Genomic DNA, 23,685 nt, shown 5'->3' on the forward strand with positions numbered 1-23,685 from the left:
ATGGACCCCATCCATTTCAGGGTGCCTTCCAGTTTTGTGTCTTTTCCAGTGCTTTTTCCATCACTGCCTTTTATTTTACAGAGGATCATAGGTGGTAGCAAGCTGTAAGTTTCATGGTCTTATTAGAGCCAGGAGGCACTGAAGTTGTTTCTAGTGGCACAAGACCACAAATTTGCTCAGTGTTTCTCAATATCCTTCTTAGATGATACAGTAGCTTTCAACTTCTTTCCTACTTGGGACAAACACAGTAGAACTGTTTCTGTTTCGCTCGGAATATATACTGTACTCCTGCAGCTGCCTTTTGACCATCTTCACATGTCATACTTCAATAATCAGGCTGCTGTTTCCCCCCTTACGATATACCTGCAATCTGCAAAGTTCTGTTCTGACAAAGTGCATCCTTGATCCTTGATGTGCATGCACTTTTTGTCTCCATCCTAGACTTTCTAGGTCTTGGCAGTCATGAATGTAATAGAAAAGGGACATAATCTCCTCATTAGGTGTTTTTGCTTGATGCCAGCAGCTGTTTCAAAGGGGGATGAGTAGTAGCAGCAGCAGTATTCCCCAGCTACCTTGAGGCTTAATGCACCATGATTTTTTTTTTCCATTTTGGTCTCTGTAGGCATTTCCTATTGATTTTACTTATCTGATTTTAAGGTAATTAGAACTGTGATATATTGCTAGACATATCTGTGCAGCTTTGTAATATGGTTTGTTCAAGCGTAAGTTACAGGCCTACCACAAAAATACCTTGAGTGTTATGCATTGCCATAACATTTATATGGAACCACAAAGATTTATATTGATTTCATTATTCAGTAATGTATTGAATGTTCTACATTCACTCTGGGTGAGACATTCTTTCAAAATGCCATTTTACATCTTGAATAGTCTGTATCTTAAATATTTCTTCAGTTTCACAACTAAGTCCTTTAAAGAGAATTAATGCCTTTTGGAGCCTGTGTGATCACAAAAGCAAACACGGTTGGTTGGTTGGTTGGTTGGTTGGTTGGTTGGTTGGTTGGTTGGTTGGTTGGTTGGTTGGTTGGTTGGTTGGTTGGTTGGTTGGTTGGTTGGTTGGTTGGTTGGTTGGTTGGTTGGTTGGTTGGTTGGATGGATGGATGGATGGATGGATGGATGGATGGATGGATGGATGGATGGATGGATGGATGGATGGATGGATGGATGGATGGATGGAGGTACTGTTCCATTAGTTCAATGCACAGTTACATATGTGTAACAGATAATTTCTCTATGCAGTTATGTGGACAAAAATTAGTAAAAAAAGAAAAGTGAGTGTTGCAATAACAATGGCCGGAATCCTAATAGTGTCTGTGTAGAACAGGATTTGAATCCACACTTGGCCATGAAAACTCATTGGGAGAGTAAAATTCATAAAACCATTTCATAAATATCTTACTGATGTTGAAAGAATAGTGTCATTATAAATTGCTTCCGACTTGATGGCACATAACTAAAGGTTTGTGTAACTTGCCACAGTAATTATAGTTAATTTGCAAGGTGCTAGAGTGCTTCTTGGATACGCAGTGGGGCACTTGACTGGTCACATAATTGAAACATGGCCTGGCACCTTGTCCGTTAGTTGTTGTTAGCCATGGCAAATTAAACAAACCTTACAGATACAGTATAGCAATAGTATTCTGGCTAATCTGAACTATCCTTAAATAATAATATTTACTACCTTTTTTCCCTTTCATGTTTGAAATCCTTATTTTCAGAGTGGAATGAAATTCAAACAGAGTTGAGTGGCAAGGTAGAGGCTCAGATAGAGGTGGTATATTATGTTCTTCCTGACCAAGCACGTTCTATGTACATGGCATGTCTACTGTATAAGGACACCCTGCTGTTTTAACAGTGCAAAAGTTGCTGTTATACTTGTTTGTTATAGTCAGGTTGCAATGCTGTGCATTCCAGGCCTATTATGACTGGCAAAGGGAATTAGTTTCTTACTAGGAGATATTTTCTGTTAAGTTTTAGAAGAAGTAGCCTGGTGTCTGCTTTCTGTCTTCTTGAGGAATTTTTGCAACAGGATCCTAAAACAAACATAGGCCCAATTACCGCATGTATCCAATGAACATTTTGAATATGAAACTGATATTTCATCTGCATTATGTTTCTTTACGTATGATGAAATGGACATGTCCATGAAAACCTACATTAACATATGATAGTCTTTAAGGTGCCACATGTTTTTGGTTTGTTTCTTTGGATTTTGCCTGATAATCTTTTGTTAAGGCAGCCCTGGAAAAAACAAACCCTGGTGTGTAACTAATGTTGGACTGAGGAACAAGCGTTTAGTGAGCCTCATGGAAAGTTAAAATGATGTACAGCACTTTGGGTTAATATTATTATTTTATGTTACAAAAATCAAGTGTCTGTTTTGTTTTTAACAATAGATATAAACCAATTTGGGTGCATGAAGTACAATATTAAACAATTAAGTACCAAAAGAGAAGGGTCGCACCCCATATTACATCAGTCTACTCTATCTGGTGGCACCTGTCCCGGTGTTTTAGGCAAGACATTTTTTTAGTCACTTGCTACCTCTTCTTTTGGATTGGAGATCCCAGGCATTGAGCTGGCAACCTTCTGTTGACAAAGCAGTGTCCATGACTGAGCAGTTGTCCCTCCCAAATACAACATGTAACAGGAAGCTGTCTTAAGACAATTACAATTATAAGTATTCAATGAATCGGTATTAAAACCATTATGTCATCAGCCGAACTGTCTTGTACCATTTCTCATCTCATGCTATTTATCTTTAGTGGCATTTCCATTGTTTCTTTTCCTCCTATTGCCATTAGCTGTGGCATATGCAGAAGCATTTCTAGCAACAAAGTGAAATGTCCTAAAAACCTGATCTGTAGTGTTTTCTGTTGGCATGTCACAGGGATCAGTTTAAATTTTACTTTGCTTCCAGTACACTAATTGAATACAGCAGAGCAGAACAGCAGGGGATGGAAACAGAAGCACAGTGAGTCCTGACAAAGATTTCTCTCTAGGGGAAAGCATTCAATTAATATCCCTTGTTAGACAGCAACAACTAAGTACCCTGAAGCTATCTGACTCTTACTTGTTCTTTCCCCTGAAAATGAAGAGTTCCACAGGTTATAATGTTTTTCTTCGTCCTTAAAAAAAATCTTATAAATCTTCATAGTTTATGTTACTCAGGCTAGACTGTGAGCTAATTTGAATATTAATGAATATCTAATGGCTTATCCATTGAATAATTACAGTGATTGTGTGCTGTCATGTCAGTTCTGATGTATGACAGCTCTTCTTCTGGGTTTTCCAGGTACAGAGTATTCAGTAGTAGTTTACTATTCCCTTCTTCCGGGAAGCATCTTAAGCCCATGCAACTTGCCCAAAACCGCATAGACTGGCTATTCTGGGATGAACGGTGGAGAACTGAAATCTTAGTCTCTCCAGCCTGATGCCTAAATCACTGAACTATCCAACCACCTACTTCATTGGATACTAGTTGGAAAAGCCAATTTGAAAGCAAGTCAGTCATAATGTAAACAATGACACCACTGCTGTATACTGGCTTAATGCTAATCTCTTATTTGTAACCAAATCCAGATCTCGTACAATTTGTAGGGGGGGGACCCTCCTGCCTCTAATTAGGGGGCAACTAAGGGAAACTCATGAACAATCATTTGAAATTTCAGTCTTAATATCCTGCTGTTCTTACACACACACATACACACACACACACACACTCAATCTCTCTCTCTCTCTCTCTTTCTCTCTCTCTCTCTCTCTCTCTCTGTGTATATATATATAGAGAGAGAGGGGGGGGAGACACACAGAGAGAGAATATGCAAGGGAAAAACATAATCATAGAACTGTAAAATTTGAAGGGATCCCAATAATCATATAATCTATCCCCCTGCCTATGCATTTCTGGTCAAAATTCAGATTATGATTGGGAACAATTGAACAGGTTTCTTCTGCTGTCCCAGAGAATAGGATTCATATTAGTGGGCTCAAGTTACTTGAAAATAGATTTCAGAAAATGAAATGCCTCAGTTTGCCCTTGCTAAACTAAAGCTCCACTTTTGCATCTGTAAGAAATCTTAATAGTCTCTTTAACTGATCAGTCCTTTGGCTATTGGAAGAATCACCTAGAAGATTTCTGGAAATTTTTCAAGCACTAATGCAGAACTTCAAATTAATGTCTTTCTTACTAAGTTCACCATGATATTCAAAACTGGGAGGTGTAAGAACATATTCAGACTGGTATAATTTCTTTTTCATTGGAAAATATATGGTACCAGAAGTATAATGCATGATACTACACTTTCAACATAGTATATTCTTCTACAATGTTGAGATTATGACTGACTCGTGCAATTTATTACCAAGAATACACAGAATACACCAAATAGGAGTGAAAATATGTATAAAATATTTGTGCTGGGAAGTTACCAAGTATTTATTATGTTGTTCATTGCTCTTTCCAAAAACTGCCACATAAACCTCTTCTTTCTAGTGTCATCCATGAATCTTTATTTTTTAACAAATGTCATTCTAAATAGATATGCATAGGATTGTGTTATAGGCTGTACACCCATAAATGGTCAGAGCCACCATTTTCCAAATCATCTGTTTCCACTGCCCTTCTCATCATAGGATAACTCCAGTTATTTCTTTTTGCCTTGTACGGAGCAAGTTGCATGGTGGTGCATGTAGCCCATTTATTCCCACTTTGGTCTCTCTAATATAATGAATGCTAAATAAACTAGGAATCTTTTCTTTAGCATGTAATTCCAAACCAAGGACCTTGGCTTCATTCATCTCTAACAATCCACAATTTTTGCTACATGTTCTGAATTTGTATTCAACTGATAACAAACCTATTAGTGTTTTTCTAAGTGAGATACTTAGAAAGAGGAAACAGGAAGTCTAGAGAAGCTGATGGTTCAAGTAAATCATCTAAAAGTCATTCTTGGCAGCCGGGGTGGTGGTGGTGGGATGGGATCTAAAGTTGTACTGATTTGGATTTCTGGGAAGGTTTCTCCCAGGAAGCATGGCAGCAGGAAATGAAATCCTAGAAGGAGGCTCCTGTCCTTGCTCGTGTCCCAGTGAGTGATATTAAAGGTGTTCTGCAAGTGTCTGTTTGTGGGCTGAAACTCTCAAAATTCTGCCAGGGGAATTCTTGGAAAATTCTGGGAGTTTACTTCCTTTCTAGAAGGAAGGAAGGCAGGCATACTCCTAGTTCCTAACATTAGAAAATAAAGATTATTGTCAGGTTTTGTAAGTCTCAGCATACTAGCTAGAGTTTCAGGAAATTTCTGTGGCTCCCAGGATCCTTAGGTGGAGAGAAAAGTCTCAAGGCATGTGACAGTAGAGAAGAAGAAAGTTTTGTTTTTGTTTTTGTTTTATTTGCCTGAGATGACTTTAAAGCTCAGCACACTTTGCCACCCATTCCCAGCTAGGGTGCTTCCATTTGGACTGACTGCCCTTTCTGCAATCCCCCAAAACACCTGCAGCGTGTACTGTTGATAAGGCAGCACAGTTAAAATCCCTAGTGAGAATGGCAGCAACCACTACCTCCTCTGGGGGTATTTTTGTCTCCTGGACAACCACTGAGAAGGTGTAATATCCCTCTGTGTTGGGATATTACTTGGTGAGAGAGGTTTCTTCCTGTGTCCTGGCCCATCTGTTGCGATTTGCCGTGTACTGTTCTTCACAGTCAGGTGGGCCAGAAACAGTTCCAGATCCCCCACCGCCACCCTTCTTTGCCCTGCCACAGTGAAACCACAAAGACCCATGCCTGTGGTATCACAAGGGCCTGCCATGTTCCCTCACAAGGGCCCACCCCCCTTATCTTCAATTTTGGCCCTGGAATTTCAGAGAACAGGATGTTGCAGCCCTGATAGAGAGATCTAATATTAGGTTGTTGTGCTAAAAGAAGCCAAACACAGTGAGATTTTTTTTAGTATTGTGAAAAGGAGTATTACTTTTTTAAAAAGCCTCTTTAAAAAAATTACATTTTGGTCATCCACATCTTCACATCAAATAATTGTTTTAACTACCATAGCTTTTTGGACACAAAAGGATGAGAATTCTTTGAAAATATCTTGCCCTTCACCTTGGCTTTTCTCGATAAGAGGTGTGACAGTTCTGTATTGTAAAGATAATCTTATAGAATGTTGTTAAAGAACAGGTTGTGATTACTCTGCTGTTAAAATGTTGCTTTTCAGTCAAAGCTGTTTGCTGTTGGTAATGCTGTAGCAATCCTTTAAAATAAAGCTCTGTGACTTTGATTCTGTCCTAAAACTCAGTTCTGCAGGTCCTCTGAAAGACCTGGTTATTAGAGCTGTTTTAGCACTGTTGGCAAATATATCCTGTGAGTTGCACTCTCCTGTAGATAGTGTTATAGTTCCACAAATCCTCTGAGGCCTTTAGTCCCTACACTGGATAGGGAGGGAAATAACTTGCTGCGAGAGATAACCATATTGCTGTGGTAAATCTTTTTATGCTCCAGCCGTCTTCTCTTGCTCTGACATAGATCTACCGCTACAATAATATTGATTTCAACTAATCAATATATTCAGAAAGAAAAATGTACTTGCATACTTGTTTGCAAAGCAATAACTCAAGTCCCAACAGTTGATGAAATGTCAGGGCAAAGAGAGAGGAAATACTCACTTTCGATTTAAAACAAAACAAAAGCAAGATGGATTCATGCATGTCCCTCTGCAAGATATAAAACAAAAAAAGTCACAAGTGCAAGAAAGTGCAGCAGATAGGCCCCGTGTGAGAAATGCACACCATATTAAATTTCCAGCCTTGCTTACAGTTTACAAGAGGGTCAGATTTGAGGTGAAGTCAAGAACAGTAAATTGTGCATCCCCAGAAGACTGTTCTTACTTGCTGCCTCTGTAGCCCTCTCCAGAAAATGTGGTTATTCTTTTTTGAATAAATGTCATAAAATTTCTATAACCTTTATTAGTTGTCAGGACTTTTTATAAGTTACTTTTTTTGACCACCAGGGCCTGTGGAGCCCTGCATCTGTGAAAGATTTGGAACAAACTGTATAATAAAATCACTACAGAGTAAAAGCAGAAACACATTTTTTTTTCAGATCAACAGGACTTTTCAGGATTGCATCCTAAGTATTTTGAAGTATTCCCCCCACCCCATTTTTCTGGAAGAATGCAATTGCAGTCACAGTGGCTGCATTTCATATATTTCCATCTCCTCATGGGAAAGGGTTTGGAAGCTTTTGCTTCCATTTTAGACTATGTTTTAGATTGGCTATATTACCCAACCCTAGACAAACTGCAGATGATTGCAGCTGTGTTAAAACAAGCCAGCTTCAAACCAAGTATGAAGATGGCTTTTTCAAACACAGTATAGAGAATATTAACTGCAGTTTACATCTATTTTGGCCACAGTCCTATTATTTGTGCTTGTTGGCTTAAGCTTCTCAATGTAAATCTCAGCAATTGCAACTTAAAAGTGTAAGCACACCAGTCGTATGGCTTGCACACAATAAGTGAGGCTTCTGCTGATTTAACTTGCGGTGATTCACATCTGAAATTTATGGAATTATGCCAGCATAGAATTTCATTTGGATTCTGGACATTATACATAATTAATACATATCTTATTAATGTGTGTATAACACACATATATTAATAAGATATAATGATAAACTGCTTAAACTAAAATGTAGGAAAAAGCTTTCAATATTTTCCTTGAGGTTGTGGCAGAGGAAAAGGGAGCAGGAATACAGGAGCCTGTTGTGTTAATGTGTGTTAGTTGCAAATGTGGTCATTGATTATCAGACAATTTGTTTTAATACACAGGAGTAAAGTACAAAAGTACAAAAGCTTATCTTTCTTCTCTTTTGTCCTTCACAGCACGCATTATAAAAACAAAACAGTGGTGTGAAATGCTTCCATGTTTAGAAGGAGAAGGCTGTGATTTGCTAATCAATAAATCAGGCTGGACCTGTACACAACCAGGTGGGCGAATAAAGACAACTACGGTAAGCATTTTCCGTATTATCTAAATTGCATCTTTCCAGAAAGTACAGTGAAAAGATGAAACAGGTATTCGGCTGTAATTATGAAACCACCCATACTTTATTAATATGTACATTAATTCTGTACACTTTGATACCTATTCATTTTGATAACATTTCTAATCTGTGCTTGGCCACTGCCATGGATACCATGGAAGCTTCTCAGTTTGATGGCAGTCAGTGGGGTTGCCCTTTGAGACAGTCCAGAAATATTAGTTCAATATAAGAAAGCAGGTGCAGGTTCATAGACATTTCTGGACCCATATGACGTAAGTTCTGTGTGTGGATGCTCCTACTTCCTAATCTATTTGCATGCTGAATTCGTAGGCCTAATTTTGGTCTTCAGAGGTCTATAAATGCCTGAAGCTCACTCTCATGTAGCAATCTTCAGGTGCTTCCAGAAACAATTAATCACTTAGTGTTGGTCTCTGATTCTATTTTTTAAATACTGTTTTCCTAACAAGGCTTGCCAAGCATATCCCACGAACCATTTAGATATCTATTACAAACCTGTACACCTTGACCTTTGTGTTAAAAGTGCTCTCGATATAAGCTGGAGTTGCCTTTTGAGTTGATGCTTTAATTTATGATATTTTTAATACAGTTTTCATGTTTTTATTTTATTTGTTAGTTCCTTTGAGCACCATCTGAATAGAAGAGTGAAAAATAGATGTAAATATGTGTAAAGGAATGTGTGTGAGTAATATGGACCCAGAAAGCCAGTTTTATAAATGTCACAGTTATCATTGATGTGCTTGAAATCACACACTGACAGATGGATTTGGCAAGGCCAACTTCCCACCTGATCCTTGTTTTCACTGAAACAGCTAATCACCCTAAGCAGCTTACAAAACTTAGTATCCCTGCAACAGCATGAGTTTCACTGACAAATTGATTCCTCCGCCCCAAACACTACCAAATTGTTTTGAGTTCCTTTTTCTTGAATTCCAGTTTGCTTGTATCTATATTCCTGATCCCACTGATTCCATGTCATGTTTCATTGCTGAACAAATCAGAGAGTGTTTCTTGTGTTTCTTTATATGGAGAAAATTATTATTGCAACTTGGAAAATCTATAGAACACATACAGTAATGAGAGATTTTTGCTTCCTTGGTTTAGGAGGGCTCAAGGGGTATCATTGTAACTTCAAAGTGCATTATAAATCTAGATGCTTCTTCATCCCACATATTTCTGTAGGATTTTCTGCTTCTCCACCCTGTTCCTCTCCCAGGATTACTTGACCTGTAAAAGTCCAGAATTTCATGGACAGTAGATCAGCTTCTTTCCATGAAACTTGGTGGGTAATTCCTTAAGTACGGCACTGGAATCGACACCATTCTCTGCAGGGTTCCTTATTAGTAACTCTTATCAATTTCGGGCTCATACTGTGACTATCATAATGATCTGAGATTGCTGAGAATTAGAGTGGGAAATTGATAAGTGTAGCAAAAAGATACAAAACTCCTGCCAAGATAACAGGTCAGACACAAGAAGCCCAAACTTAATCTTGCACAGGAAATTGGCAAGAAGAGGATGAAACACTGCAGTGTTTCTCTGCACAGCTTCTAAAAATCTCTCAGTCTCCATGGGGGCCCCAAAGGGATTCCCCACTGGTGCAAACTGTCAAAAATTGTTGGGATCAAAAACATTAGTGAGTACTCTTTACCTGCCTCTGCCTTCTGTAGTCCAAATTAAGTCTGGTGTTATTCACATTACTTATTCAAACGTGTGTGATTGCTGTTCTTTTTAAGAAATACCAGGCATGGAGAAGTAATCTTTCTTCTTGATTTTATTTATTTTGTTGAGCATGGTTGGGGGAGGAGTTGGAAAAGTAGTTTTGGGGGGGTTTATTATTTAAATTTTCCTGCTGTTCCTGAAACTCCGTGGCGATGCTAGAATTTAGAGTAATATTTATCATACTTATTATATTCAGGATATATTCTCCCCGTTTGGAGGTGGTCAAGGAAAGTTTCCCCTCTTCATTAATAACATTGATTCTTTGTCTGATACCATATATATTGGGTGTTCCCTATTTGTTGGTTGTTTGATCTCTATTTGTTAGTTGCTCTCATATCTTTCCATATTTCCATATATCTAATGTCCTAGACTATTTAAGTTTATATAAGAAGGGGGAAGCAGATATCAGTGGAGAACATTGGAGAACTGTCATATAAAGGGTCTCTTTTGAAAATACAAAAATGGCTGCAAAACCTAAGGTGAGGAAAGGAAGTCCAGTGCCAGAAACTACACCACTGAGATTGATGCAAGAAACCCACTCTTCTTTATTACCGAAATAATATTTTTGAGAAGCTCATGAGCACCATGCTCAGCCAACAGACAGCCCATTTTGAGAGAAGGTTTGATGAAATTAAGCCTGATATTTCAGCCCTGAAAATTAAAGTTTCCGACCTCTCCAAACAACAGGAGGACAAGAGTTTACAATTTGGGCAAATGAAAGAGGATATGACACAGCAAAATCAAGAAATACAGAAGACAGCGAGCTTAGCAAAGAAAATGGAGAAGAAAGTAATAGAACTTCAGAATGACTTAGGAAAAGTTGAAACCAGACGAAACCAACATGAAACATCAGTGACTCAAATCCAGATGGAGAAGGCATCACATATTCTGAGAATACAGAATGTACCAGAAATGCAAAATGAAGACCTCTTAGAAGTTACAACTGATTTACTCTCAGACTGGGTGAACTGTGAGAAGGATGAAATTAAGTGAAATATAGATGTGACCAAAAGAACTCCCTCAGTATTCATTTTTAAAAATCATCTCCCAAGATAGGTACAAATTAGATTCATTAAAACCACATATAGAGACAAAATTCTGAAAGCAATGCAAGATAAACCATATATAAGAGAAGGAAGGAATCTGAAGACATTGAAACATATCCCTTGGGAAATAAGAAATAAAAAGAGAAGAGAATGTATAGAATTACTATGAAAAATATTGATTTTTAATGTATTTGTTCAAATCCACCCCCTCCAAAGGTACCCTTATTGCAGCTGCCTCTTACCCTACCCTACCTTTATAAGGAAAATAAAAAATATTTTTTAAAAAAAGAAGGAGGAGGAGGAGGAGGAGGAGGAGGAGGAGGAGGAGGAGGAGGAGAAGAAGAAATTCCAGGTGTGTGGGTGACCTGTGTTAGGTCTGTGGCAGGGATGGTACAGTAGTTGTTGGAGTTACCCAAATGCCAAGTCACCAAACCAAATACACCTCAGTAATATCTTCTGGCCTGCCTGATACAGGAATCATGTAAGAAACATTTATCAAGCCTTGAAAGAGGGTGAAGTTGCATATTGCTGTCAAATTTTGACTTGGGGCCGACATTGTACAGGCATTTCACAAGACCTTCCAAGTTATATATTAACAGTATTTATTCTCAGTGGTTTTAAAATTACACTTTATGTTAGATTTATACTTGCCCTAATTCAGTCATATATACTATAAAAATACAGAGAATAGATATAGTGGTTACAGACTCATCTACATAAGAAAGTATGGCTATTGATGAGGTCTGATAATTTAACACTACCATCACCACCATCATTATCTTCTTAATTTTCACCCGTTTTTTCAACTCAATAGGGTCCCAGGTTTGTGTACATGAGAACAATAAAAATAATCATAACCCTACCCCTGTCCTTAGGCTTACAATCTAAAAGCAAATATTATTTCCTAACCATTTCGTAATGTGATTGGTCTGAAAAGAATAATAAAGAATAATAAATGTACAGACTTCTTTAATATGCTCTCCTCTAGGTGGTCTTGAATCCTATCGGTGATTCACACTTTTTGGCCTTTCTGGGCATGTGGCCACAATTATGCAGTCATGGTTTCTGGACATGGCCACAATCATGAATTCCAGGAATAAAACTAGCAGCTTATTAATGACCAGCAATTGGTTGTCAAGGCTTATGTGATTTCACTTATGCAAGCATAAATCAGCTGACATTTTATATGCAATTTTCAGAGTTTGCTCTACATCTTTCAAGATAATTGTTTCATGAGGAACTGTTCGGTTAGCATGAAAGTGAGATCCATGCGGTGTAGGCTTTACATTCCTATAAACAGCAATTTAACTATGAACCTATTTAAACCTCTCCTGTACAAATGACTTCCAGTAAGAATCTGGTTTGGTTTTGCTTTTTTAAACTGGTTGCTAACTTGCTTGCTGGTGAATCTAATAATTCTGTTCAAGATAAATAGATAGATCACACATTGTTTTGCTGATGTTGTCAGCCTAAATGTTATCTGAAAAGTAAATGAAGTTATATACTAGTTTATTTGTTTTAGTTGCCTGGGGAAATGATCCCATTTACAAACCGTATGAGGAGCTCAGAACATACTTCAGTTGGAATATTTCTAAATTGCCCATTTTATATCTAGGGAGAGTACTCACTGCAACATATTCATAGCAATCTGTGTCAAAAAAGTATCTGTGTGAGCCCACGGACTGCATACAGAGAAGTAGTTTCATGTTCTCTGCTTTTAAAAAATAAGAATAAAAAAGAAAGCATGATTTGAAGGAGGATTATTATTCAGAATATACAGAGAAGCACTCTAAGCCCATGCCAGTGTTGTTAATGTGTTTGTCACACTGGTGCACAGGAAAGGGGTAGTTTCATTCCTATAATCTTGTTAATATGTGCAAGGTTGTACGAAGGGATGCTGATAAGTATTGAGCCTTTCCCAGAAAAAAATGAGCTAGGAAGCTGTAACTGCCACACTATTCTACATATTCTCCCAGGAAGTCAATGTATTTGCAGCATCTGTCATGCAGCTTCTTAAGTCCCTGCAAATAAAATTCTTCCAACTGCTGGTGTAACCACTCATTTGCAGTATTAATTGCCTCCAGAACACTCCCAAATCATTGTCCCTTTAGGTGTTTTTTGAGTTTGGGGAACAGATAATAGTCAGAAGGAGCCAGGTTGGGTGAACAGGGTGGATGGGGCATCACTTGAAAGCCTAAGGACGTCAGTTTTGCCATTGTTTCACCTGCAGTGTGTGACGAGGCGTTGTCATGCAGCAGAATGACACCTCTTAGAGAGCTTTCCTCAATGTTTTTCCTTGGATGTCTTGCCTCAACTTCGTCAATAAAGCACAGTAATATTTTGAACTGATGGTTGAACCCTGTTGGAGGTAGTCCATCAGCAGAACTCCCTTCTTATCCCAAAAAAACTGTTGCCATTTGTTTCTGCACCGACCTTTGCGCTCAGAACTTCTTTGGCCTGGGGGAACTACTGTGCCTCCATTCCTTCGACTGTTCCTTTGTCTCAAGATCATAACAGTAGATCCATGTCTCATCACCAGTTACCAGTTTGCCCAGGGAATCTGACTCATTTCTTGCAAAATGTTCCAAAACAGCCACTGATGACTCCACACATTTCCTCTTCTGTTCGGTTGTCAAAAGTTTGGAGATCCACTTTGCTGTCAGCTTTCTTATTTCCAAGTTGCTGTGGATAATGGCACCAACTCTCTCACATGATATTCTCAGATATATAGCAATACCTTTGGCTGATATTTGGCAGTCCTCCATGATCATGTCATGGATGGCTTTCACATTTGCAGGCACAGAGACATAAACAGGCCTTCCACTGGTTTTCTCACTTTCGACACTGAAATGGCCAGTTTTAAAATTGGTAAAGGTAAAGGTAAAGGTTCCCCTTGACAATTTTTGTCCAGTCGTGTCCGACTCTAGGGGGTGGCGCTCATCCCGCTCTTCAAGCCATAGAGCCAGCGTTTGTCCGAAGACAATTTTTCCGTGGTCACATGGCCAGTGTGATTTAGACACGGAACGCTGTTTACCTTCCCACCGAGATGGTACCTATTTATCTACTCGCATTTGCATGCTTTCGAACCGCTAGGTTGGCGGGAGCTGGGACAAGCGATGGGCGCTCACTCCGTCGCGTGGATTCGATCTTACAACTGCCGGATCTTCTGACCCTGCAGCACAGGCTTCTGCAGTTTAGCCCACAGCGCCACCACGTCCCAAATTAAAATTGACAACCCAACATTTAACTGTTGCATATGAATGGCCACGGTCACCCATAGTTTGTGACATTTCATCATGGATCTGATTTGCACCTTTCCCTTGGAGAAACAGGAACTTGATTATGGTCCTATGCTCTTCCACACTGGACTTTTCTCGAAGTGCTGCCATGTTCACTTTGGGCCTGAACATGAAAGATAAGTTAAAATCATAGGTAGTTGATTTTTGCACCATTGAATACAAACAAATTGGCCAATACACCCTGCAATTTATAGCTTCCCAGTTCAATTTTTTTCTGGGAAAGGCTCAATACTTATCAGCACCCCCTCGTATCAGTCCTCATCAGCAACTGCTTCCTTTCATCTTTCAGGAATATAAACTGGCAGTGTATAAAAGTGAAAATGCATCATTCTGTTGATGTTATAGGAAGATTAATTTTATCACTGAGCTGTGTATGTGTGATTAAATGTGTGTGGGGTATGGTCAGTGACCCCTCACTACTTAATTGTCAGTCATTTTTTTGACATGATGAAATTTCAAGGCATGACACTCAACAGAACATCCATGGTCTACTTCCTCCAGCAGCTAACCTTTTAAAACTTCTGTGATTTTACTGCTAAATCATCTGAAGTGGGAAATTAAACAGTATCATGAAGCTAAAAGAGAACTCACAGTAAATAAAGGGTGTAATTACCCTGACATAGTGTTCAGTACTTTGCTAGTAAAATTTACTAAGGGTCTGGTTTCACCAAGGGTTGTGACTTTCTTAATGGAGTTTACTTACACACAGAGCAACTTTCCTTGCCATCAATATAAATTATATGTTGGCTGAGATGGAAGGAGAATTTGCTCTTTAACTTGAGCTATGCTGTTCTATAGTTTCTTTTTACTGACAAAAATTTGTGAAAGGGATTCCCTCTCCCTTCATAAAACTCATTGGCACCCCTGTTTTATTAATCTGTAACTGTTTTCAGTTAGAAGATAAACAATATGGATTTGACTCTATTATCATATCATGACTTAATGGGGGCGGTACTATATTTACAATTAGAAATTATCATAAAAGTATGTTAGATTTTGTTTAAGAATTACTTTTTCTAAACTGAATACCACCTGGATATAGATTTAAATCAATTTTCTAAACATGAAGATAGAAATCAGCATATCTACTAAAACTATAATCAATATGCTGTGATAGTTATTTCATCTCTGACACATAATAAATTTATTGGATATATATTTCCTGGAGCAGGTTAATTTAGAGAAGCGATGTATTGCTTTGAACAAATATTAAATAGTATAAGGCTATAAAATGTATCATTCAAGGAATGTACTTAAGTCAGATAGCACAAATACATACATTTCTACTGAAACAATCATGTGAGGAGACCACATTTTACAGCAAATAGTTTTTTTATCTACCATTTACTCTTGTTGAAAAATAACCCTGACAATTGCTTTGCATTTGTGTGACTGATGAAAAAAGGAGTGATCTTCTGAAATGTACACGGGGTGTCATTTTGTGAATGTTTTTTGTGAATGATACTGATCACAAGAGGGGATTCTGTAGACCATCTTGACTGCTGCAATTGGTGTTGTCAACATTCAGGCTGCCCTTTGCTATGTAAAGCTTGGTGTCCTTTTTTCTGCTGGCAATCTGGACACAATATTTTGCAACAATATTAGGCCATTTTCTGGCTTTTTGAATTGCGGGCACAGCAGCATAATATCCCATATTCATAAACTAGAGGTTTGTTTTGTTTTTGAAGAATTGAATCTTCAGTTAAAAGAGATCAATCTTGTAGGCCATGTGATCTACACTTGCAAAGACACTTAGAGTCACTGCCACTTGGAACAAACAGCACTACTCTAACTACAACGTACTTCAGCAAAGAAAGTCTTAATGTAGGCCAATATGAATCAATGGAACTTGCAGAGGAATTGACTCATTAAATCCCAATTGATTTATTAGACACACTTTTGTGCTACCTTGTTTTCCCGAAAATAAGACCTATCCTGAAAATAAGCCCTAGTATGATTTTCCAGATGGTCATAATATAAGCTCTACCCCCAAAATAAGTCCCAGTTGAGTGAAACCCTGCCATACACCATTGTGCAGCAACCAGAAGAAGATGACATAACTGTATCTGAATAAATTTAGATTGTTCTGCATGAAAAAAATAAAACATCCCCTGAAAATAAGTCCTAATGTGTTTTTTGGACCAAAAATTAATATAAGACCCTGTCTTATTTTTGGGAAAACATGGTTTTGCTACAGTAACCAAGGTTGCCTTTTCAGATTTAAAAAACATGGTAGGGGAGCTGCTTCTGCTTAACACAAATCCACAAGATATAGACACAAGGTGAAATGTTCTAGCTCAGAGCTTCTGCTTGCCAGCTGTTTCTCAGCCTTTTAATACATCCCATAGGATCCAGTCAGCTTTCATAGCACGTGCATGGCATGTTACATTTTAAAACTTTCTTCTTATTCTTCTGAAGCGGAATTACTAGATAATCAGTATAAATATTCAAGATTAGTAGTGAGCTGTTAATTAGCAAGTAGTTAGTATTGTTTTATACTTAATGAGAAAAAAGGAAATGGAAGGGGAGCTGGGAAGGGTTGTTGAATGTAGTTTATACTAAGGCTTTGTAAAGTAATGTGTAGGCTGATTAGGATTACTCATGTCAGGAGGATATGTTTTTAATATATAATCTTGGAAACTGTTTTCTATACAGGCAGGCTATAAAATGTATCAGTTAATTAAAATATATTATCTATGTGCAGTCACCTTTCTTTGAAGCAGATGGATTCTGTGGGCAGACCTAGGGAGTGGTCCGCTATGAATGTAGGCATTTAGCTGTTGTAAAACACAATATGTTCTAGGCTTCTGTATCTACTGTATGCCAGGCCTCTGTGTGAATGAGTCCAAATATATTTGCCATCTGTTGGAACTGAGTTGTCGCCCAACTTATTTATAGTTTCAAAATGTTTTTAGCCTGTGTCTCTTTATGCTCTAGTAGGTGTATAAAAACAACAATTGTGTGTAAATTGTTGAGACAACAATTTAAAACATTGAGAATAATCAGCAACGAAAAGGATCAGCTTCTTATTTATTCCTCAAAGTCAGGAGAGAAACACATAGATGCACATCTTCTGGAAGGTCATTTCCAAACCCTGGAGTTACAACTGTGGAAGGCACAGTTCTTTGATCTCACTAAAGAGGGAACACAGTATCAGACCCTGAGCAGAGGAAGTTGGCAAGAGTCAACAGAATTTTTACCCATAGGAGAAAGAATTTTAATCTTGCACGTTTTGTTTCACTTTTTGTTCTCTTATTTTAATGTCACCTTCTTTAACTATAGACATCAGACCTTGCACTGAGTCATTCTAGAGGAACATTAGCCTGTTCTAATTTTACCTGTCTGGAAGTCAACACCATTGAACTGAGTGCAACTTAACTGTGCAGTATACAATAGTTCTGCAGATGTACCCCATAGTCTTTGTTATAATGCTGGTCCCTTGTAAAAATGAATTATACCATCAATATGTGTGAAATTTATGTATTTAAGTAGCCAGAGATACAGTAACAGACTTTGTGTTTGATAGTACTCTTCATATTTCAGACAGGTGATATTTTAGGATTTCCATTCAGAAATCGGAAAGTCTTCTTTCATACAGAAATGATCTATAACCATCTGTTTTTATAAATCTGGGAATGTGTGTGTCTCTGTGTGGGAAAGCAAGAGAATCTGTTTATGAATATATTACTCAAGTAACTGAGTACTGTACCAGAGTACTTGAAAGACAAGAGAGAAGGCTACACGTTGTCCCCAATTACAAACTAAAATTATACAAGTAAACCTTTTGAATAAAAAAGTTTTTGTCAGTAAAATGAGAAAGTCTGTTTCCTGGCACCAACAGAGTACTGTATGTCTTGGAATAGAACAATTTTTAAGATTGAGACTACAACCCAAGTCCAATTGAGCATTAAGTAGACAGAAATAGCACATTCTACATGACTTTTTTGAGTTACAGAAATAGTAGCAAACTTGTTCTTAGGCACCCAGGCATGTCACCACTTCTGTAAACATTTCTGCAATTGCTTCTGCAACTGCTTGCATACCGTATTGTATAAAGGAAACTGCACTGGATTTCCACGTGTGCACATCCCAGAACTAGATGGCTGGAAACACAGTGTTATTTGTGCTAATGGAATGACATTACTGGATAGTGGCTGAAACACCTAAAGGGGGATTTAAAATAAGAACAAGCTAACAAAAATGCATTGTTACAGACTTTTCTTTTTTTAGGAGCCAACAGAACAATATTTTATAAAATGGAGAGAAACTGGAGAGTTTTTGAAGCTGATGTGGTAAAGAGAGTGAAAATACTCATTTTATTTTCAAAATAATCAATAGCAGGCATTGTTCTCATTAATGATTACAGCAAAAAGTGCATCATGACTTAAGGTAATACTCTATGAACTAGTGACTTGATGGCTGCAATTTCAGCCCCCCCCCTACTCTCATGGAGTCAGCATAAACCCTGTTTTATTAGTAAAATACCATACTTACTTCAGATCATGAAAATAGATTCTAGCTGCACAATAGAGAATAGGTTCTATTTTAAGAAGCTCAGAATGCTTTCACTTCAAGCTCCTTTAAACAGTTGATAGCTGAAATTATTATTATAATTATTTCATTTGCAGTACCACTGTGTCCAGCTACTTTAATTCAGCTGTAGTACAAAAAGAAAACAAAAAACACTATATTTCCAACTTCTGGCTTGATGGAGCAATGAGACAGCAGCAGGAGGCTGGAGCTCTGTCCTCTGGGCTGAATTCCGACCTGTTTGGGACCACCCAGGGGATTAAAACCACCCCAAACAGGTGGTGAAATGGGGGAAAAGCCACAGGGGGATGGCGGTTACCCACCTTTGATCCAGGAAACTCCCCAATCAACCAGCTGGTGGAAACAAGCAGCTGAATTAGCTTGCTTGCAAGTCATCGGCAGCCAGCAAAAGAAGAAGAGATAAATCAGCCAATTTAACATTGTCGCTACCACTGGGTGAGATACAAAATCTTAACTAGACTGCTCTATGATTCTTCTTCGTGGCCTCTGTGAATACACACATATGGGTTTAGTCTGCGCCTGCGCTGACATTCTCGGAGCATTCCAGAGCTAAAAGTAACAATTTTATGGTGTGATCCCCCATGAGGCACAAGCTCCTCCCACCCAAGATTCCCCTCAGTTCCTTTTTTCCGCCGTGCTGTAAAGTTCTACAGAGCATAGAGCTATTTCCACAGGGGTTTTTCCCCTTAGCTTATTGATCAATTCCCTCTAAATTGGATTCTTTCCCTTCTCAATTATCTAATCTTGATCCCCCGTGAGTTGTTTTATTTTTTGCTTGCCAGCTACTTGGCTTACCCCCCTCCCCCCCCCCACACACTTCAACTGTTTGCTTCTTTCTCCTTTCCTGCCTTTTTCGACCTACTCATTTTGACTCTCAGGCACATTAATGATTTTCTGCCTGAGTAAGCTACATCTTACCCAGATAGGTGCAGGCCGCAGTAGGGAACCCGACAATACCAAGGAGTCCTTAAAATCTAAGTCTACATCAACAGAGGAATCCTCGCCAGAGGCTAGCAAATTTGCCTCTGAGGAGACGACGTGCCAGCTCTACCTGCACAGACTCCAGGATCGTCTGATAGCCTCTGCTCCAACTGGCCATTTAGTGACTGCGCTACTGTCCAGTCCGGCCATGGCCCTTTTAGCCCTACATGAGGGCGGGCATTTGACATTCCTGAGTTGGAGCTTAAGTCTCTCTATCTCATGAGGAGAGGAGAGTGAAAAGGAGGCATGTCTCACCACACCCTCTCTATGAGCAACCATGAGAGAGACTGGTGATGGATGATTGTTTCAAGGGGCTTGTTCAAGGGACCCTGCAGGAGTTAGGGCTCTGTCGCCCTGTCCCTAGGAGAAGAAGGGCCTCCTGTTGCCCCGGTCACCTTCCCTGACTGTCAGTGATTCCTCCTGACATGGGAAGCGCCTCTGTGTGTGAGTGCCGCACACCAACCCTCCTTCGTGCGCCTGCTCATGTAGCTGCGACTTCTGGAGGGAACTGCACGCCAAGGCTGCAGATGTGCCTGAGACATATGGTAAGGCTTGGGTTTTCCCTTTGGGGATACAATGGGCCCCTTCAGCTCCTGCTGCTAGCCCTGCATGTCAGTGCTTTGCCTGTCTGGGGTAAAGCCCTTGGGTGTTTGGTTTATTGGGCCTGATTTATCAGAGGCCTTGTTCACGTGGCTGCTATTTCCAAAACCAGGTGCCGAGGCGAAAGCTTTCTGGCAGCATTTGACAGCCCTAGTTTGCCTCTGGAAGGGGGGGCTGCAACTCCCACCACTAGCCCTGCTAGTCGGTGATATTCCTGCCTGGGATAGCACCTGCAGGTGGCTGTTAATTTGGCACAAAACAGCCCTCTTTATCAATGGGCTGGCTCACAAAGTAGCCTGCAGCCCTGTCTCAGGTGCCAGTGCCCGCATAGGCTCATAGGGAAAGGACTCACAAGGGTCCACCCGAGAACCCTGCCACTGTCAGGTAAGTCTGGAGAATTTTCCTCAGGTAGGTCCTGTCACGCTGACAAGGTTGCGTAGGACCAGTCCCTTTTGTTTTGGGATAGGAGCTATGAGCTCTTGGCCACCATCACCATCCCGCTGTACCTGGCATCGTTCTGACCCATGGGCTATGGAGTGCTTTATGCCTCCACTTAGGCTTCACAGGTGTAGTGCTCCCTCGAACTCGGTAGCACAATGTTCGCAGCTTTGACCGAACCTGCTGTTAATCCATTCGGCCTTCTCCGTTCTATGACTGTTGAGCCTGTGCTTGGTCAGGCTCGTGCTAGGTCAGTCTTCTCCCCTGTTCATCAGGAGGGTTTTCCTTATTCAGGATTGGGACTTACATGAGTCACGGGGGGGTGGAAGAGTTTCCAACCAATCTTCCTATACCCCTCTTGGTTGTCGCAGATGGTCGCACTCTTTTACTGTTAACAGATGAGGAGTTCTTTAATTGGCGTTGTTACTTGTTTTGGGGTGCCATGTAGCCATTTACTCCTCTGCCATGAGGGATTATCACCACTTATGGAGTTTGGTGGTGCCAACCCCGTGGGTAGCTCCTGTGCACCCTTACAATTCAAGCCTCCCACATCACTAGGAGGCACTGTTGCAGGTGCATCACGAGTGCACTGCTGCTCAATATGCCTGAAAACCAGTGTCTAAGCAACTGACAGGTTAGGACCTGCCATTTGTTGGTGTATGGCTTTTTAGCCAGAAAAAAAAAAGTTGTTATTCTTTATAACCTGCTCAGGCTCTAGAAGGCGACACAGTCATTGTGCTGTAACATCTGCAAGAACCTGAAGATGTTCCCATCCGCCTACAGCATTCCGGGAACATTAAAAGCCTCAACCCCAAAGTTACCAGCCGCCGCCCCTAGACATGTGGGAGGCAGTGCCTTGACCGGCAGAACTGCAGATAGGACTGCAAAACTGAGCGGTCTTTTTACTTCTCTGTTGTTGACTAATCAATCTGTTTGACTCATTTCTATTATAGCTACCAGCTTTGCCACGATCTTCGATTTATGTTGAATCCATTAGGATCGACCTCAACATGGAGAAGATTTTTGTTCTTGTTTTTTCTCTACCATATCTACACTTTGGCAGGAAAAGATGCTTTCCAAATTCCAATCCATCTCGTGTCGAGGCCCATTATGATCAAGCACGACCGGTCCCGGCTTCGAATTGACTATCTGCCAATTCTGGGCATAAGCTCGGATCTCACTCCTTGAACAAATCTCCATCCAATATGATGTGATCCATTATCATCCTCTGTCACCTTCAGTGTGCTTCTTTTCATTTGCACAGGTCACTTCTCGGTTCACCGCATCCCATCGATTGGGAATGTAGGAACCACCTTTTCCAGACCCGGCCATCACTTAGCTGAGCACTTACACTTCAATCACTTCTGCTCCATGTGGCGAACTATCAATCACGATAGGCGCCTACCTAGAGCAATTATGGTCTAAGATTTTACCTCACTTGGAATCCATTAAAACAGCTTAGAAATTCTCACTCTGAGACCATGACTCTAGCAAAGCAACACAGGATTGCTGCTAGACACGCAAAGAGCTTCAGCTGCTGTCGCATCCTTAGTATCTATAGAAGGCTCGCCTAGTCAGGATCCACTGGCTCATCAAGGACACATAGGACAGAATTGAATGTCTTCCATTACATGGTACCAGTCTCTTCAGTCTTAGACTGGTGACACTAGAAATTTTTTTTACACAGAATAGGAAAACAGCTAAATTATATATGGGCCAACAGCCCTTTCGTCCTTCTTTCGGTTCTACTCATAGTCCATTCAACTATATCTGGAGTTTCAGCCTCCCAGACATTTCGGTTCATAAAAAATGTCACCACATCTCTCAAGGTTACATTATATAATTGTCTTTGTTCCTCTTTGAGTAATGTTATACTTACTCTTTTGTCTATATCCTCCAGGAAGAGACCTCTGCCTCCTGAACAAGCATGCCATATTCCAAGTTCTTACATCTGGCTTATGCAATGGCTTCTACTTCTGTGCTATTATATACATAGAAAGGACAGAGGCATCCGTCCCGTCCTTGGTCTCAGAAATCTTTTCATGTGTATTCTACTGTAGGTTTCAGATTCCACCCTCAACACTATTATCTAATCAGTAATTCCTAAGGTTTCACTACCATTTGATTTTTCAACATCTGCAAGGTCTTTCAGATGGTACAGGGCATCAGTTTGATAATAACCTTCCCCTGCAAAATATGGACATCTACCTGTACTGGTACTATGGCGTATATTTTTCTTTTTAAAAAAAAAAAAAATACTAGCAAACATCTCCCCAGATTTATGACCTCCATGGCTTCAGTGCTAAAGCAATACAGACTCAGCCTCGAACCACTCCAATAGTGGTATCTTTTGCTGTTTGACCAAGTAGAGGATCCCTAATCCAAGTAACTGTAAGTTCGGTTCTGTCACCGTTGGGAAGTACCGACCTTCGATGTATTCACTGGGGTCCGTACGCCGACTACAGGTTTTATTGCTCCTGTGCAGGTGCGGATGGAAACACTGTCGGGGACATTTTCATATGGCAGTGGACAGGGAATCTGCCATAACTCTTCCCTCTGATACCTTTTATTCTATGGATTTTCCATCACCATAATTCCTAATCAAACATGATCCAAATACCTCTTTGATGACCAAGGTAGTTCTAGTTCGCCTGTCTCAGATCAATATAGACAGGCACATGTGAGTTCCCTCTGGTGACTTACCTCCTATCTTTGGAGGGAAGGATGGTCTACCATCCGCATCTATTGGCCATGAACTTGCCAACCTGGAAAATACTCCCACTTTGGCATCAGTGCTCGAACGAGCTCGAAAACTATAAACCCGATGTTGATTTGTAAATAAATGAAATCTTTATTAAATATAATGAAACAAAGAACTACCTTACCAACTTTCTTTGAAACTGTTGCCTACTTGGCTTTCTATTTATGCTTTAAAATATTATATATCTGCTACTGCTGCCCATTAACCAGATGA

The 23,685-nt window shown here is 39.7% G+C and overlaps 1 protein-coding gene across 5 annotated transcripts in view; it reads left to right on the forward strand.

The window, feature by feature from the left end:
• TAFA5 (TAFA chemokine like family member 5) overlaps positions 1-23,685 on the forward strand; it is a 418,878-nt gene that overhangs the window by 288,300 nt on the left and 106,893 nt on the right. For all 5 annotated transcript variants that reach the window (XM_078394396.1, XM_073000620.2, XM_073000621.2 and 2 more), the window contains exon 3: positions 7,896-8,023. In XM_078394396.1, coding sequence (XP_078250522.1) covers positions 7,896-8,023 — 128 coding nt within the window. The remainder of the gene's footprint in view (positions 1-7,895; positions 8,024-23,685) is intronic.

The sequence above is a fragment of the Pogona vitticeps genome, chromosome 5 (assembly GCF_051106095.1).
Source record: "Pogona vitticeps strain Pit_001003342236 chromosome 5, PviZW2.1, whole genome shotgun sequence".
Lineage (NCBI taxonomy): Eukaryota > Metazoa > Chordata > Lepidosauria > Squamata > Agamidae > Pogona > Pogona vitticeps.